The sequence below is a fragment of the Cygnus atratus genome, chromosome 2, assembly GCF_013377495.2.
Source record: "Cygnus atratus isolate AKBS03 ecotype Queensland, Australia chromosome 2, CAtr_DNAZoo_HiC_assembly, whole genome shotgun sequence".
In the NCBI taxonomy this organism is placed as follows: domain Eukaryota; kingdom Metazoa; phylum Chordata; class Aves; order Anseriformes; family Anatidae; genus Cygnus; species Cygnus atratus.
In genome coordinates, this window is record NC_066363.1 from 34,302,432 (window position 1) to 34,320,715 (window position 18,284).

Sequence of the window (18,284 nt, forward strand, 5' to 3'; positions counted from 1 at the left end):
TCAAGCTGCCACACCTCCGATCAGCCCGGCAACCACAGCCCTTCACCCTTCAGGGTCCCCAAACGCCCCGGGGCTGGATGAGGCACCCGAGCACCTCCCTAAACTCCCCTCAGCAGGCCGGGGCCGCCATTTCACAGACCGGGGCTGGCGGCGGGCGCATGCGCGGTGGCGGCGGAGGCACGCGCGGCCTCGGCAGTGCCCGGCTGCCTCGGGTAGCGCCGGGCCAGGGAGGGAGGGGTTCTGCCCCGCGGCGCTTCTCCGTGGATTAAAAACCGCTTTTTTAGGAAAGAAAAGGGGCTCTGACGCGTTGGTGGCGCTGGTGAAGAGTTGGCGGCAAGCAGTGGGAGAGCAGGAAGGGGTGGGTGAGGTGGTGGGGAGTGCTGCAGCAGGGTTTGGGGTCTCGCTTTTGACCTGTGAAGGGCTCTGGGGCAGGGTCTGTGAGGAACATCCCAAGGGGTGTGGTGGTGTCTCAGGACCTGCTGTCATGGATGGAGATACAGAGTGCAGCAAAGGTAATGCGAGGCTGGTTTCTATTAAACCAAAAAACCGCATCACCAACAGCATAATCTTACATTCAAGAATAATTTAAATGTTCCTTACCATTTGTGTTCTTTTTCTCCCTCAAGTTGAAGATGTTGTGGGCTGCCACGTTGAAGATGCCATAACGTTTTGGGCACAGGTGAATTTCAAGAGCTGCTTGGTTTTAACTCAAGTGCTTCATCTTATTTGCCCTACATGGCCAGTTTCTGTGGAAGTGAGAACAACTGGTAGCGTTCAAGTCCTAAAAAAAATATGTTAATTTAGATCTTGGAATTCCAAGTATTGTACTATTTTAAACTGAATTTGGCTACTTCATCTTTCCTGAAACATGAAAGGGAATTGTTTATCCATCCATTTAAACTGTAGCTGGGTTTTCACAAATATTTTTTAGTCCCTATGCAAAAAGAAAAAATATGTGTGTAAGTATTTGATGTTACATGCAAAATACTGCAGCAGGTAGCTGGAGACCTGCTGGAGATGATTCCCCTTCCCAAAGTGAGCCTTCGGGGCAGTTTCAGCCAGAATTAATAGGGAATTGGTTTGAAGGTACCAGCTCCCTTCTAGTTTTGTGTAAATGGGCGGGAGGGTGTTGGAGGAGGGGGTAGTGAGGGGGGGGGAAAAAGAGTAGTTTTCCTTAATAGGTGTGGCAGAGAGGGGGGGAAATCTAGAAGGAGCCCCTAGGGTTACCTTTTCTATTTGGTCTGCTGGCTGTAGAACTATAACTAGCGTATGTTAGGTGGCACTGCCTAGCTTGGAGCCAGTCACAGGAGGTGCTGCCGTTTGCCTTGTTAATAGGGATTAGGGGAGAGAGACCAAGCTTTGCTTGCTGTATGTAACACCTCCTTTTAAAAAAACAAAACAAAAAAAAACAACACATAAGTTGATTTTTTTTTTTTTTAAATTTAAATATAATAATGATGGTTCATTCTCCTTTGGATTCCTTCCCTGGGATTCTGAGACTCTGTTACGGTGGCTTATTTAGCATTGTAAGGTATAACAGTTAGGAGTGGGCTTTTGAGGACAACAGAATATTTACTTGCATTAATGCTTTGTTTCCTGCTCTGAGCTCTGGATTCTCTGCTTTGAATTACAAGTAGGATGACAACTAATAAATGCCATGTTACTGGAACTGACAGTCTTAAGAGTGAGTGGTTCAGATACCAAGTTGTAATTGGAAAGAATCTGCTGCTTTTACTTGAACCAAAGCCCAAGTCTTGCAAGTAAGGAAAATGAGGGGTATGCCAAAGCTGATGTCTTCTAGTATTATGAAGAAAAAGAACACCAAACATACTGAGATTTGTGAGGCAGGATTGATGAATAAGATCTGTGAACTTCCTGCGAATCAGGTCATTAAACTGTTAAAAATGTTCTTGTGAACTATTTTCTGGGGTATGTTACCTGCCTCTCATTCATTTATTTTTGAAGGAAAATGAGAGCAGGCTTGCAAATTCAACAAAAACATGAAGATCGAAAGCTTAAGGTGGGGCGTTACTTGTCTCAACAGCTGTGCAACTGTTTTGATTTAATTTTTGGCTGTTGTAAGCCATCAAGCAGCTATTAAAAGTGACAGTTAATAACTCAAGCCCTCTCTCTACACTTCTTAGGGTATCAGTAGATGTAATGACCTCTTGAAATTAAGTTGTGTGCTGGCAGAAGCTTGTCCTCGGGCTAATGCAATTTTTGGCAAGCCTGATTTTAGCAAGGTACGTAGGCTGAGTGTGTGTAGAGTTTGTTTTCTGCCTGGATGTAAAAGCTTTAATTTTGTGCAGCTATTTTCTCTGGTATTTTCTTGATCTTTAATTATGTTGTGGATCATAATTCTCTCAAATACTTGAGAACTGCTGGCTTTCCTAAAGAAAATGCTTGGTTTGTGTGAGCAAGTCTTATTTCTTTCTGCACTTCAGACTTCAATTAAATTATGCAGCCATATTTTATATATTTATGTGTGTGTGTGTATATATATATATATATATATATATATATATACACATATATATATATATATATGTATGTATGTATATATATATGTTAAACCACTCAGGAAATACTATAAGAAATATATATATATATATATATATATATATATATATATATATATATATATATATATATAAAAATAACGTTGAATTCTCTTGTTATCTAGCGTATGTTATGGGTTATCTTTAACTAGAGAGCAGTGCTTTTTCAGAGACATGATTCGTTGCTCCATCTCAAAATTGTGGAAGATCCTATGAAAACCTGTAGTATTAGTGGGCTAGGAAAAGTGCTCTTAAGAAGATAAGAACGTATTTAGTAGCAGTTATATGATAAGCCTGCAAAGAGTGGTAGTAACTTCTGTTTGTGTGAACTTCTGATGGCCTACTGCAAAATAAGGTTTAAATAAAACGCTTTATCTTTGAACTGTTTGTGTGTGCAGGTAAATGACCTTCTGCATTCCTCTTAAAATGGAAGAAAACGCATCAACAGTAAACTCAGCACATTTGTGGGGTTCCTGACATGTTCCTTTGTTCGGCTTACTAAGCTGTCAATGCCAGTAAAATGTTGTAGCAATACATTTGTAGAAAAATGCATATATGAACATGCTGTACAAAATATTGATATTTTTCTAGTTATAAGGCACTCTTCACATTATTGTTTGTGGAGTAGAGGAGTATATTTTTGAAGCAGCTAGCATATGCTGTTGTGAGAGATAGGATACCATGCATTACTTTGTTTTCATGCTGCTGTTGGGAGAATTTTAGGAGTGTGAAAAGCAGATTTGTAATGTATTATGAGTATCATCTTGAGGTATGCTTATGTTTTCAGAATGCAATTCCTGATCTTTTTTTTCCTAATTTTCAGATTTATGGTGGGTGTTTTTCTGAAGACAGATGTTGGTACAGATGTATGGTACAGCAAGTGATCAACAATGAAAAGGCAGGAAATATATTTTTACTGTTTTTACTTGTTTATCAGCTCTCCATGCAGGAGGATAGAAATAAATGCAATTCATCCCTCTTTGTTTTAACCTTGCTGTCTAAATAAATTTAAAAAACAGTGAATATGCACATACGGCATAAATTCAAGTGACCTGTAGTTTTGAAAGTTGCTGATGGGAGGACTCACAAAACATGACATAGTTGCGAAGTGCCATTTGTACATCTTCACAAGATTCACAAGTGATAGTTCATGTTGTTAAGCAATACAATTTAATTTCAAACTTCTGAGATGTGAAAATGGCAGTCTTTGTGTGACATGTTAGCACTGATGCAAATGCACTGAAAGGGTTACTCCTCAGTTTCAAGTGACTGACACAGACAGGTAATAGTTCCTATTTAAAATGATAATTCCTGAACAGGCTGGTTGGTTTGCAAACATCAGATTGCCTGAAAGTTTTCTGTTTTTAGGTGGGTGCTGAGTTGTGTGTTCTTCTGACTTTGTTCCTTCCTCTGAAGGGTATATCCTAGGCTTAGTGTAGAGGGTTCTGATCTCTGCCTCAAATGTAGTACTTGCATTGTGCACATTTGTTAAAATGCTTGTATTTTAGTTTGCAGCACACATTTCTGTAGGAGGTTCATGTTGTAGCCTCTGCTTATTTAGATTTTATGTTGTTGTTGCAGTGTCAGGTATTATACATTGACTATGGAAATTCAGAGGTTCTAAATAGATCAGAAATAGTTGAAATTCCAGCAAACTTACAATGTCCAAGCGTTGCCAAGAAGTACAGGCTCTGGGGACTGCGGATACCAGCTGATCAGAACTTAAACATGTTTGACCAGGTGAGTGACAGATTTTGAAGCGTTGAGACGATGTGCTTTGTAATACATGATGCCAGATACCAGCGTGCTGTCACCAGGAGGAGTTCTAGAAGATACGGGTGTTTAACCATGATAGCGGGGCGTGCTGTGAAGCAGTGCCTGATCTCTTGCCCTGCCATATTCCAAAAACAAAAATGTTTTGTTAGAGATTGGTTCAGAATGTGCTGGGAGGTGATTTTAGAATATGCTTTTACAGTTTTGCAGGCTCAGGAGCTGATGCCAACAGGACTGATAGAAGTTCAGCACCCTTGGTCTCGTTTTACTAGTGGTGGTCTCCTTTTCCTGGGCACCACTCATTTTCCAGTCCTAAAGTTACGTTTCTTTAGGCTTGTTACTGGTACTGCTCACGCTTCACCAGCTGGTGACTTGAGAGCAGCAGTTGCCAGAAGAGCTGGACTGGCTGTCTTGCTTGCCTTGTCATATCCCCGTGCTATTCAGAGGACATCCCAAGACCCAGTGTGTATGGTCTCCTCCTCTGTGGTCCCGTTGGCTTTGCTTAATGTGCTTATGACAGGTGAAAATCTCTGGTATTGCTTCCCTGTCTTTTGTTTTTTCACCACTTCTTGTTACTTGAGGTAAAGCTTTCTTTTTGGCTCTGTGTTGTTTGAAATTATGCCCCTTTCCTGCCTCCAACCTCTTCCATTCTTAATTTTAAGCAAAACCAGCTTGTATTCAGAACTAGTTGAGCAGAAAGGAACAACCCTCTTGGCAGAAAGCTAACTTTCTGCTGGATGCCTTTCGAAGGTCTTGAGCGTATTCCCCAGTCTTTCAAAGCTGTTATGCTTTGTTATTACTGATGAAAATGACAGCTTCAATTCTGGCATTTCCTGATCTCTGAATGAGTGGTTTCAGTAAGGTAGATTTCAAGAAGGTAGGTGCACATAATAATTTACTTGTTGCTTTCTTCTCTTTCAGCCTCCAGACCATGTACTGGAAGGCTGTTAAACAATGTAATCCGAATATCTTTCCACGTTATTTTTGTAATACTGTTAAATAGTTGGTCTGGTATCCTTTAAAAGACTTGGATAACCCTATGTTGCCAACTTCCTTCGAGAGTTGGTGGGTCTTTGGACTTGTCACCTATAAATGATACCGAATTCTTTGGAGTTGAATATTGAGGGAGGTGTGCTGTTGATGTCCGGTCTGACACTGACAGAAATTAGATCAGAGACAGTCATTGTACGGATGTTCCTTGTTTCAGAATAAATGTGTTAAACATAGGAAGCTTTATTTTGTTCTGCTGTTTGGGCTTTGGTCTTAAGCATGTCTTTTTTTTTTTCCGTTCATAGAAGAAAGATGGCTGATTTCAACAGTAAGTATTTAGAATGACCAGTACGCAACTTGAACATATTCTGTTTTACAGGGGAAGAAGTTCTTGGGCAGCCTAGTTTTTGAAAAAGAAATAAAAGTACGAGAGAAGGTCAAGCAGAAGGATGGTATCATTATTGTCCAGGCAGAATGTGAGAAAATAGACATTGGAGAAGAAGTGGCCAAGGCAGGGTTTGCTGAAAAATGCAGATCTCTAGGAAATGCTGAAGATGAGGAACGGAGAGAAGTAGATGTTATGCAAAACCAACATCAGAAGATAAAAGTTCCAGTTCCCCTGTGGGTGAACAGGCCTGGTCGTGCCCTGAGCAGCCGTCCAGGTGGGCTCTTTGACCCAATGTCTGCCAGCACAAGGAGTGAGAGCATTGCTGGGAACCGTATGTTTGCCACAAAGTAAGGCAGTGGGGTGTCAGGGAGAGGTTTGTGTGAGTGACCTGATGAGCTTGGTTGCTGGGGTGTGTGTAGATGTGAGGATGGAGGGGAGAATGAGCATCTAACATACAAGGTGCATTTTCTGTCTCTCCAGCATCTACTAATACGGATACCGAATGGAAGGGAAGTATATTTGAGTCTGTGTGGTGGTTGTAATTAGGGCATCAGTCTCTAGAAAAGCTGTTAGTGTTGTTGCATGTTGGGTAGCTTGTTCTGCCTCATTTGTTTTCCAGGGAGACTTCTCTTGTATATCTTAACATGGGATTTTGAAAAAGAAGGAAGGGGTAGCAGCTATTAAACAGAGAAGGAGATGCAGTGAACCTTAGTTGGAAGCGAAGGTTGCAAGATATCAGGCCTCTTAAAGATTTTGCAGTGACAGGCAGTGCTGTTTGTTTATGCATCTGTGTAATTTCCACATGCTTGTCCTTGAGACTCCTTGTAGCTATTCTGTTTATTTACTCGTATTAAAAACTCATTGGACACAAATGCGTAATGTAAAAGTACGTTCACCTAGCAGGACAAACATATTTTGGTTATTTATTTGTGTAGGAGTGTAACAGTGTGTGCTTATAAGAAATAAAGCCGGCAATTGCAGTCTGAAGTAAGCTTTAGGGGATAGTGATGTATCTGCAACTTGTAATTACATTGACAAGAGGCAGTGGTAAGTTGGCAGTTACAGTTCTCGGAAATCTTTTAAAATAAACTTGTTCTACAGTTGCTAGGATTGTCATGGTAACAGGCTGCTGAGGAAGACGTTTGTGGGTGGAAAAGATGGTGCTTGGCATTCAGAGAGGTGCAGTGATGTAAGAAGTAATGTTCTTCCAAAAAACCACCCCACAACATTCCCCCTCCAGCCACCCTCTCCCCCCCCCAGAAAAAAAAAAAAAAAACGGGTTATGTTCCATAATTTGAGCTTCTCAGACATTTTAATGAAGCTCCCGAGGGCACGCCCTTCCACATACTAGCATACTATTCCAGTTGGTGTTACAATTAGATGACTTAGGCAAGTCTGTGCCATTAACAAGTATGAAATGAGGGGCTCTTCCAAAAAGTCCACGTTCATAGTAAAGTGTCTCATTGTGAATACTTGGATACTGTTAATCTGGCCTGTTTTCTGAGTTAGGTATTCTCCAAATCCGTTTGTTAAAAAGAGGCAAAAGTAGGGAGAAGACTTGAAATATGATGGACATTGGCTTTTCTGGGTATGCAGTGTGGTACCGTAAGATGTTTTTTGGATGGGAAAGACATTTGATTTAGTGATGTGAAAACATAGGAAGGATTGTCTTCAAATGATGTGTGTATGCTGGTTTTGTTTGTTTGCGTAACAGTCTCTGAAGAGTTGAGAGGGGTAAAAAATGGTAAAGAATTAAGGAGTAACTGTGTAGATGCTCTTACAGTCTTTTCGTGGTGTTCTGTGGTTACTGAAACTACCGTAGCATGAAAAAATACACATCATAGTGGGTTCTTTTTAATTTCTCTGAATTTTTTTAAAGGGAAAAAATGCTAGCTTCAGCCCCAGTGCTTAACAGAAGTTTGGCACAAGTAAGACCAGATCAGAAGCTGGCTGAAGAGATTGAAAAGCTTCAAGGGGAGAAAGAAGCTCTCAGAAAGGAGAACATAAATCTCTTGAGGAGGCAGAAGGAACTAGAGCTGCAAGTTGAGCAGCTGAAAGGTGAACTTCAGGTATGTGGAATTGCAAAGAAGGTGCTTCTTTCCTGGTTGCAGATGTGGTTTCTTCATACTGCTGTCAGGGCTGTGCACTGCTGTTTGGAATCCAACAGGATTCACTGGTTGACCAAAGACTCAGCTCCCGCTTGTGCAGGGAGATGCTGGCGATGTGTTACCACCTCTGCGGCAGTCCAGGCTGCCCTGCCTTGGTGTGTGTACCAGCTTGCTGCTGCAGTTGCTGGTTTGGATCTAGGTGTTCGCTTTGAGCTTGGAGTTCTGCACTTTGTGATGACAAACATGCTTTGTTTATAAGGATGTCGTCCGTGCCTTTTTTCATGACTTAAAGGCTAAAACAACTTTCTGGATGTTGGGCTGAAAATTTCGAAGCATCACAGAATCATTGCAGCTGTTGCGTTTTAGGACTGGATAAAAATGTTTGTTTCCTTAATTGTTGCTTAATAGAAAAGATGCAGATACCACATAATTATGTTTCTTCCAGGGGAAGTTCCTACCTAATGCTATGTGAGAAGCCCAGTACTTAGTTACCAGTAGGCTTAAAATTCTGCGTGTGATAAAAAGCAGTACAGAGAAAGAGATTGTGTGAAAGGATGTTGCTCTTGCATGAGTTGAGAAAAATCTGCAAACTCTTACCTGTATAGGTAAGAGAGGAGAATCTGCCATTTTAGCAATCTGACAACCCCAAACCTAAGATTGCTCACAGCTCTTTCCTATTTTTTCTTGGGGTAATAAAACTACTCACAACCAACCAGCTTTGCTGCTCAGTTACCTCTGCCTAGAATACCTGTGTTTCTACATACACTGCCTAACCTATTACCGTACAGATTCTTCATTGAGTAAAGTTACTGTGTTGTGTACTCCTCTGCAAACTGAATTTACAAACAACAGGATATGGGTCTGCAGCCAAGAAAAGTTACCTGAATTCAAGGAATTCTTAAAAACATCTACTTTCTATATCCTGATGATTTTTTTAAGCTGCTTCCTACAAGGTTTAGTTGCTTTTTTGTGCTGACTGCAAGTGAGCTGCTTTAAAAGGAAAAGTTGTGTATGTTCGAAGTATGACAATCTTTGCTCCCAGCTAAAAACACTGAAGTAGGCAATGATGTGTTTTAGAAGAGGTGGTTGCCACTTCGAGGGGTACTTCAAAAATGCCCTACTGTTGTGAGACTCTAAATGTTCATCAGTTAATACAAAACTATTTAAATCCTTCTGTGCAGGAGTGGTGATGTGTTTTTTTGGTCTTTTTTTTTTTTTTTGGGAAAAGATTATATCATTACCTAAAATGGGGTTTATAAGAACTTTTCAGTAGTATGAGAGCAAGCACTTTTAACTTTAGGCAGTCCTTTGAGGAATACAGCCTAACGGGGGTTTTCTTGTTTTTACCTTTTGTTCTGAGAAAATTCTTTGTGGGAAGGTCAGGATGGTTGTACGTACGGCAAGAGTTATTTCTGCACTGTTTTGAGGTGTGGTTATGAGACTAAGGAGTTGAATGTGGTCCTGAACTTCCCTAAATTTTCCTTGCTGAAAAATACCTGTGTGTTCAAAACAATTCCTTACTGTCTGAAAAGTTGCTAGCAAATGGGGAGTAATTGAAGAAACATGCTTAAACACATCACTACTGAAACAAAAGGAAGAAAATGAACTGTCAACTCTACGAAGCTATTCAAAAAAAAATTCTCACTGGTTCATGTGTTTCTAGGGATTTTGTTAGTGTTTCAAAGATGTCTAGCTGTGTCTCTTTGTTTTTAAACTGTTTTTTAAAAGTCTAAATTATGGTCTGCATGTTAGTAACCCCAGCTGACTCTCTTTTACCTCTTTTTCTGAAACATTGCTCCAAAATCAATGAATGATTCAGGGAGAGAAGGAAGCATCCAGGCAAACTGCTGAACGTTTTGAGGAAACCTTCCGTAATTACATTGGAACAAAAATGAGAAGTTTGGCTGCTAATGTGAAAGTGTTGAAAGAAATTAGGTACGTGTTTATTTGTTTCTAAAGTAGTACATTTTGTCATTGCCCTGTTTATCTCTTGATATCTCTTGAAAGCATGCTTTTCGTTTCCCAGGTACTTTGCTTAAAAAAAAAAAAGGCAGTGTTTTGTACAGAGCTTGGGAAAAACCCTTTCCCAAGACCAAGACTGAAACCTAAGATTTTTGTCACATTGGAATTTGTGTTGCCTGCTTCTGAATGCTCATCAGATGACTTCAGTTAACTTTCTTTTTTTTGCCACAGCTGTTAAAAGATCTTTTAATTCCTTCTTAAAGGAAAATGCTCATTAGTAAACACAGCTAATTGTTAAAAGTACCTGGGCAGTCACAAGTCCCTCTAGGTTTCTGTATTGCTGATAGAGGTGTCTCACTGGGTAGCCAAAATTGCCCCTCAAGTTTTAAAAGAAGGGACAAAACCTTTAAGAAGGTTTAAGAAGGGCGCTATGTAATATACATTGGTTTATATGTTTGTGACAGATGAATGAAGAAATTGCTAGGGGAGGAAATGAGACAGAAGAGAAATTAAGAGCAAGAGAGAATTTCCATATAGAGTCATGTTAATACTGAGGTATAATGAATGTATTCTTGGTACTTCCTCCTTCCTCAAAAAAGGGACTAACAGCTGAGTGAGTCAACTTGCTGCTACTGCCTTGTGGAGGAAACTAGGTTAACATGGCAGGTGCTATCTCAAGATCCTTATGTTGAAGAGGTCTAAATAGCATTGATTTTTAAAATGCTCGAGTTCTGGTGAAAAGGTATTCTCTGGGTACAATGCTGTTTCTTCCTTACAATTTAGGCACGCAAAAAAGAATGCTGGTTTTGGGGAGCAGCTTTCACAAGCCATAAAAGTGGTTACAGAAGGATGTCTCACCGTTCCGTGTTCCTTGGAAAAATTGCAGGAGCTTTGGACAGAGTATGACTTGGCTCAAGAGATGATTCAATTATGCCAAAACGTGGTAGGTTGGAATTATTTTTTTGTCACAAACACTGTAGTTTAATAGCTGTTTACAGAGTATTTTAGTCTTGTAAGTGTAGCTTGATATCATGAGCACAGAATGGAAACCTCTGCCAGGCAGCATCAGAGCTTTGCTACCTTTGTCACAGATGCTATATTTATGGAGTGTTATTTTTCTGTTAAATGCAGACTTTTTGACACCCGCGATTTTTATGAAGACATCAGAGCATGGTGGCTAAAGGGTTTATTTTCTGTAATAGTTTAAAAAAAAAAAGCAAAAACAAAAAAAACACTTTAGCTGTGCAGCTGGTGTATCCTGAAAACCTTTCATAAAGGAGCATGCCACTACACTAGTATGTGCTTCCCTCCCACGGAGATGTGCAGGGAGAGCAGTATGCAAACAGCAGTTGTGTTGGAAGATGGGCTTGTACAGGGGAAAGATGCCATCTAGTGTAGCTTTCCAGCAGCAACAATCAGCACAAGCCTGCCTGGGTACGTAGAAATGGCTGTGATGATAAAAATGCTTATGTACTGTGTCTCTCTTGTAAGGAGGTGCTGCTTCTGAGAACAGGAGGGTCGCCTGCTCTGTGGCAGGCATTGTGGTAAGGCAGGGAGGGGAAGGTAGCTGTGCAGCTGGGACAATGACAGCAAATACCTACGAGTATTTTCACCTATAACCTAAACCCTTTTAAACATCTTTGCTTAGGAGAAATTGCTGCATTGCACTGAATTTAATAGCGCATGAAATAGACTAAAAGATAATAAGCCACGTGGAGATCTGAATTAAGTTCTGTTTTTGTTGTTTGTGCAGGGAAAGGTATTAAAACAACTGTAGCGTGACATACGTTCAGTTGCTGTAGGTGAAAATTGGTTCTTTTATTTACTAAAAACTAAGATGTTAAAACACGACAACATTAAGCTGTTAATGCAGACGTGATATTTTGGCCTTGCCTTGTATAGGCCAGTAATGTATAGAAGAATAGCTAGTTCTTTTTTTTCCTTTTTCCTTCTCTGAGTTGACAGTCCCGCCAAGTAGCATTCTTCCCTGAGAAACATAATGAGAAGAGTGAAGAGTGCTTGAGGTTTTTCTGATGGACATATTTGTTGGAATATGTTAGACTGTCTTAATATTGCCAGCCCTTTTAGCTGTGAATGGCCGCTGACAACGAAGTGATGTCTGTAGGATGCCTGATAGTGTGTTACACTGTTAAAATAGTTGAAATACTATGGAAATGCAACGCTATGCTTTTCCATGTGTTTTTTTAGCCATGTGTTTGTGTTGGGGAGGTGTGACCTCATATAGCCTGGCTTTGTTTAGAAATGAACCCCTTCCTCCACTTCTGACATTGTTCTTGCTTGCCTAAACTAAAGCAGAAGTGAATGGCAGCACAAAATCTTAAGACTTTTCAAGAGCATGCCATGGTTTTTGAAAATTCCTGCTGTCTGAAGAGGGAAAGTTGTCATGGTAGTGTCACAACTATTTTAAATTGGGGAAATGTAGAGAAGACAGGAATTCTGCTAAGTGTCAGGTGTCCGCCAGAGCGCCCAAGAACTGCAAAGCATTTGCAAATGGGAAAGTGTGCCTAAGTGTAGATCTCCCTGGGGAATTAATTTATTTTTTAAGATGGATTGGTAGTAGCTGGAAGCAGGACATTTCAAGGGTCTTGTAGAACATGTCTCAAGTATTCTGAAGATTTTGGGAGGTGAAGTGTGCATAATATGAGCTTTGGTGGCATCCTGCTAAAGCTAGGGTAATTAACCTGAAATAAACGAGTATCTTGTGCTACGAATGTTGTCCTGTTTTTAGCATACAGTGTAGGTGTTGGGTTTTTTTTCCCTGTGAGAATCATTTTTAGTTTAAAATCTATTTTATGTGCTATAACGTGCTAGAGTCTTCGTTGCGGTATTTTCAAATACAATAACTGTCCAAGATGCACACGGTAAAATGGTGTGCTTGCTATTCTGCTTGTCATCCCTTCTTAAATTATATTCGCTATAGGTAAGATAACAAATACTTTTGTTTGTGACATCAACATATTTGGTTGCACTAACTCTGTTTCCTGTTTAGTTAAAATGAGGTACCCGGGGAAGCCTAGTGAACCCAAACAGATGGGTGAAATAGCTGGCTATTAAACTATAACAGACTGTTTTAATTCTGTTTAATCTGTCAATTTATCTGTCAAAATTGGCTTTGCAAAGTTAAATCTCGCTCTTTGGTGCGTAAGCAATGTGCTACTCCTTTAACCTCCCTCTTTACCTATCCCAAGTCTCCTTTGTAAGCTCTTAGGAGCAAATGTCTTGCCTTAGGAGAAATGTGATACATCTTAAATGATATTGCAGGTGAGTAAACCCAACAGAATTTGAATGTAGAGAAAATGGCATTTCGATATTCATTTTCTGGGGTTTCATAGTTTGTTAGTGCTGGTTTAACTTGATTACTACTCCTGTTTGTTTTTTTAATCTTTGAAATGTGTAGTGGTGGTATTCTTGTGTTTTATTCTTTTTGATATTTTTATTCATTTCTTTAATGAAGAATTTTTTGAATCAATTGAATTAATTTCATGTCTGGATGCTACCCCCAACTGAAGATGACTGAATTATTTGTTCCTGAATAAGGTATTTATGTAGTGGATGTCTTGGAAACGTAAGAAGATAATCAGTGAACTGAGGTAGTCCTTGCGCATGGTTTGTATAAAAATAACAAAGGTAGTTCTTCTGGAGTGAAAGTACTTTTAAAATGTTTCCAAAAATAATCATAGAATTTGATGTAAATTCTGTGCTCAGTATAGGAAGGATACGTACTCAAATGGGAGGGATATTGGTGTTGATCACGTAACCAGCTCTCTTACAAAACTTTACTGGCAGGATGGCAGCCTTACAGACGAAGAAACACAAATGATTAAAATTGCCCTAATTGCAATATAGGCGGATAACGCAGTGTATATATGTGACAAAAATACCGTATATTCAGACATTGCAGTATTTTATGGAGTGTTGCTTAATTTATGGTTTAGAACTAGAAGCTGATTCAAGATTTGCTTTATTGAAGACTGTAGTATACATATAATAATATATTTATTATTTAGTTGTTTAATATAAAAAGAAAAAGCTGGGGAGCAATTAATGAAGGTGCTGATGCCAGAGCTAGTTTTAACTATTTCATGTACTGCAAAGTAGTAATTTGCACTAAAGAAAGCCAAAAACTGAGGTCAAAAGTAGAAATAGGCTCAAAAAGTGGATTAGAAAGTATCTGTGCAAGGGGATGCATCTTTGTCTTGAGGTCTTTAAAGCAAGAAAGCATTGATGAGGTGACTGCACCATGCATATCCTGCTTTTACAGTCTTCTGTAATAACCCCATTGCTGGAGCTCTCTGAAACAAAATAAGCTAGATGGGCATTTGGCATGACTAGGTCTGGTGGTTGGGGTGATGTTTTTTTTTTTTTTGCTCATTTGTTGAGAGGTGTGAGATTGATTGAGACACAGAATAAATTTTTTAGGTGTAGTTTGAGAAGTCTTCATCCTGTTCTAAAGGAGTTTTAATTCTGTTGTTGTCATGAGCTTAAGTCTTTGCAAAGTACTTCTATAAACGTAAAATGCTTTCTTGTAAAATGCTTCTAAAATGCTTAATGCTTTCTGAAGTTATGTAGCAGGTGTTCCATGAGGCATGAACTGTTGTGTGTACCCACTTAAACGGCAGACTGAGGAAGGAGACTTGTCCTGTGGCTCTTGAGCTGTGCGTTGACTTCCTGGGAGTGTCATTCTGTCCTTTGTAGACTGTTGAATTTACTTAGTTTTTGGACTAGTATTACCTGGAATTTGGTTGCTTGGTTGAGTCTTTTACTGCACTTAAGTCTCCATTGCTCTAGTTTTTGAAGCAGTAGTTTGCGGAAATTTGTCTTGGAAAGTATTCTTTATGGCAAGGCATCCTTATACATTTTTTTATGCAGTGTGTTAAATATTCTTTCTCAAGCTGGCTCATGTCTTACATGCATAAAACAGCAAGACGTCTGTAAAAACTGTGTGCGCTTTTGGTTACCAGAGATGTCAGAAAGTGCAGAAGTGTCTATTAAATAATTTTTGTTGTTTTTCTGCCTTTTTATTCTTTTTTTTTTTTTTTTTTTAACTGCAGAAACAATACTTTGTGTTTAACTTCTGTGGTAGAACTTAATTTAGTCTGTTACTGTCTGGCTGAGTAATATCTGCCCAATTGCTAGTATGGGTTTTAAGTTTTAAAATGGTGTATGCTGCAACCTGAGTTTTTATTCATAGCTAGTTTGTCCATTTTTCACTGACCAACCATTGGATCTAATTCATTCGTCTGTTACCGACAAAAGGTTTCTAGTCTCTTCTTTGGATACTTACAAACACTTGATTTAGTCATCTTCTAAGCTTTCATGGGATAAAGTAGATTCAAAAACTCTGAACCTGTTTGTGTATACATACTCATATTACAGATGTATTACATATTTTGTTAGAGTAGATGTCAAAAGCAAATTATTTTTTTCATTCATTCTCATCAGTTGTGTACTATGTATATTACACGGTTACTGCTTTTTTCTGTCACTCTGTGTAGGGGGAATCTGGGTGTGAGTTGCTCATTTGCTTTTCCTTCTGCATAGGATGAAAGAGCTGAATTGATTATCAAGAGAAATGAGGTGCAGCAGAAGTTGTATTCTGCAGTTAATGAATTTATTTCAGAAGTGGATCAGCTGTTCCTCTCTGAGCACTCAAGAATGTTGCAGGTAGGGCAGGAGCTTTTTACTAATTCTGAAACACTGAGAACCTTTGGAGATGTTTCTTAAATGTTAAATGCCCTATAGTTAGGGACCTCAACAGCAGCAGATGAAGCTTTAGATTATACTTCTGAGGTAAGTTGTAGATCTGACACATGTCGTTCTCAATATTACTTGTGATCGTGGTCTTCGGGGTGTTTTGTTTCTAGAAGGAAATTATCTTGGGTTTGGGCAAGAGTTTTCTCTTACTGTGCTGTGTTTGGTGACTAACAAATTCACAAAGCACGGAAAACTTAGAAGGCGAGCATTAGAGAGAACCTACAGTTAACAAGTCAATGCATTTCATGGTTGGGTTATAAGCTGTCCTAGCTCTTTCTGTTAAGTTGGCTGTGTAGTTTGGACTAGTATGGCAAAGTGCAGAGTGGTTAAAGCATTTTTTGTCTAAGAGGCACATTAAACAGTACAGAATGTCACGTCGATACTGGGAGTTGTCATCTCTCTACCTCTCCCCCTATCTTCTCTCTTCTTCCCCTTCTCTCGCCCAGTGAACCCAACAGCAGAAAGTGGGGGAGTAAATGAGGAGACGGACAAACTGGTGTTTCTGGGTGTTGTTATTAGAAATACATTGTCGTCTTCTTTTAAACTTCAGAAATACTGCTTGCTTTTATTTTGATCATGCAAGCGTTTTTGGAGGGGGGAAAAAGGTTAGCAATAGTTTTAACAGCTTGTCTGTACAAATTCTGGAGGCTTATTCTCCTACGCCCGTACAAGATTGGGTTCCTATGAAAAACACCCCAGTTACAGGCAGCGTGCAGAGTTGTGTAAGGTTGGAGCAGTATTAATAGAAGTAAAGTGTGGAATTCTTTTTAAACGCCATTCAAGTATGTTTTGATGCACTTACTTTTGGTGCTAGTCTGATATGCAGATGAGCATCTAATTAGAGTTTAGATGAGTAGCATTTCATGGCTTTCTATCACTGGAGACCCTGCATAGATCCTGCTCCTTCAAACAGGAAAACTGTGGTGTGTTTGTAGTGTGTGTTTAAAGGTTATGCTGTGCTAATCCAGTAGGTGGCAGACATTAAACATCCTCTGGATAATTGTACTGCAGTGAAATTGTAATAGTTTTTGTTTGTTTTTTTTTTTGAAAATATTTGAAGGAGTACTGAAATGTGGCCGTGTGTTAAATGAGTTTTGTGCTTTAGCTTAGTGTGTTGAAGGTCGTCTCCTGTATTACAAGCTAGATGATTGGAATAGCTTTCCCAAATAGAACGGAAATAACCTCTTTGACAAAAACCAGTGAGAACCTTGGTTGCCGTGTTTCAGAGCTGAAGAGGGTCACACTTGTACTGTCCTGGAGAAAAGAATATTTTTCAGTGCGTCTCAGAACAACGGGAGCTTGGGAGCTAATGCCTGTCTCACTGAGGTGGTGTGTTGCAAACCCACCCCATCGCACATTTCTTCTGACTTACATTTTATGCTTTCCAGTAAGAGCCGTTGCTGGCCTGAACTACAGACAAACTCCAACAGCTTCAGTCCCAGCTGAGTCCAACTGACTGGGACTGAAACAAGCAGTTGGGTTTAGCTGCACGCTTTCCAAGCGGTAATATTACATTGGTTAAGAGGAACGTTGAGAGTATGGATATGTATGTAAGTTACTCCAAAGCAGGCTGGGGTATGAGCTGAACAGTTGTCAGCTGTTCCATGTTAGCTGCCTGTAAGCATGTGTTTCCTCTGCTGCACAGTGAAGCCTACAGTGGCTTGTTCCTCCTAACTTGAGTTGTCACACTTAGGAGACTGGTTTGTGTACATGTGGGCCATTGAGCAGTCTTTGTATGGTACCTTGTTATCCTGCTGATAAAGGTACTAATGCTTTAGGGAAGTATGTCCATATGGAAGATAAATGGGAGGAAATGGGACTTAACTTACAAGACTCTTTTGCTTGAGGACAGTATGATGGAATACATGCAGGTGCTCTTCTGGTGTGACTAGCTTCTTTTTGTAAGCCTGAAAGATGTGGCATATTGTTACAACAGCAAAGGTTTGTCCAGTCAAATCTCCTTTCGTAGGGACAATTTTACCTCTTGAGCTATAGCAAGTTGTATGCAAACATCATTGCAGCTCAAATATTTTTGAGCGTTAGACCTTCTACCCAGCTGCATGGAAGGCTGCTTTCTGGTGCGTTATAAACTGAACCCCTTTTTGTTCTTTGTCCTAATGAGCTTAACTTCACAGTCCGGCCCATAAGGTAGAAGAGACTAGAATACGAATGACATGATATGATCTGCTAAGCTTTTTGTGGTGTTTTTTCTTTCTGTGTTTTGGAGGGAGAATCAGACCCTGTAATGTGAGATCCTTTTCTGCATTATGCTTTCTGATAGATGTGCTGCTACTAGATATGAAAGTGGAATATAAAAAATACCTCACTTAATGCAGAAAGGATTTTGTAATAGAAATAATGTTATGTCAGGAGGTAGTACCAAGTCTTTCCGCATTAGATGTCTTGATTTTTATCTGTAGTATACTGTCACAAAATTCTTTTGGCTTGCCAACCTGCTGTTTTTGTTTGCTTTGCTTGATGCACAGGAATTGTCTGTTTCTCTGGAGATGGTGTATGGTCAAGTTTGTGAAGTGAATGACTCTGAGGAAGTGTTTCAACAGTTCTTTAAATGGAAGTGTGCTGAAACGGAGGAGTTTGTTCACATCAGAAACGATACAGATGCTGCTTTGCAAATTCTCATTGACTTGTTCAGTGGTATCTTAAAGGTAAGTCAAGTAAGTCCACTTCTCCTGTCACAGAAAAAGATGAAGCATGACACTGTATCTAACC

The 18,284-nt window shown here is 39.7% G+C and overlaps 1 protein-coding gene across 1 annotated transcript in view; it reads left to right on the top strand.

Annotated features, from left to right (window-relative positions):
• Positions 1-484: 484 nt before the first annotated feature.
• Positions 485-18,284, top strand: part of STK31 (serine/threonine kinase 31) — a 36,462-nt gene continuing 18,662 nt past the window's right edge. The window contains exons 1-11 of the mRNA XM_035562499.1: positions 485-512; positions 627-679; positions 2,145-2,243; positions 3,382-3,456; positions 4,140-4,298; positions 5,701-6,056; positions 7,589-7,799; positions 9,643-9,752; positions 10,563-10,722; positions 15,342-15,464; positions 18,041-18,220. Of these exons, the coding sequence (XP_035418392.1) occupies positions 485-512; positions 627-679; positions 2,145-2,243; positions 3,382-3,456; positions 4,140-4,298; positions 5,701-6,056; positions 7,589-7,799; positions 9,643-9,752; positions 10,563-10,722; positions 15,342-15,464; positions 18,041-18,220 (1,554 nt within the window). The remainder of the gene's footprint in view (positions 513-626; positions 680-2,144; positions 2,244-3,381; positions 3,457-4,139; positions 4,299-5,700; positions 6,057-7,588; positions 7,800-9,642; positions 9,753-10,562; positions 10,723-15,341; positions 15,465-18,040; positions 18,221-18,284) is intronic.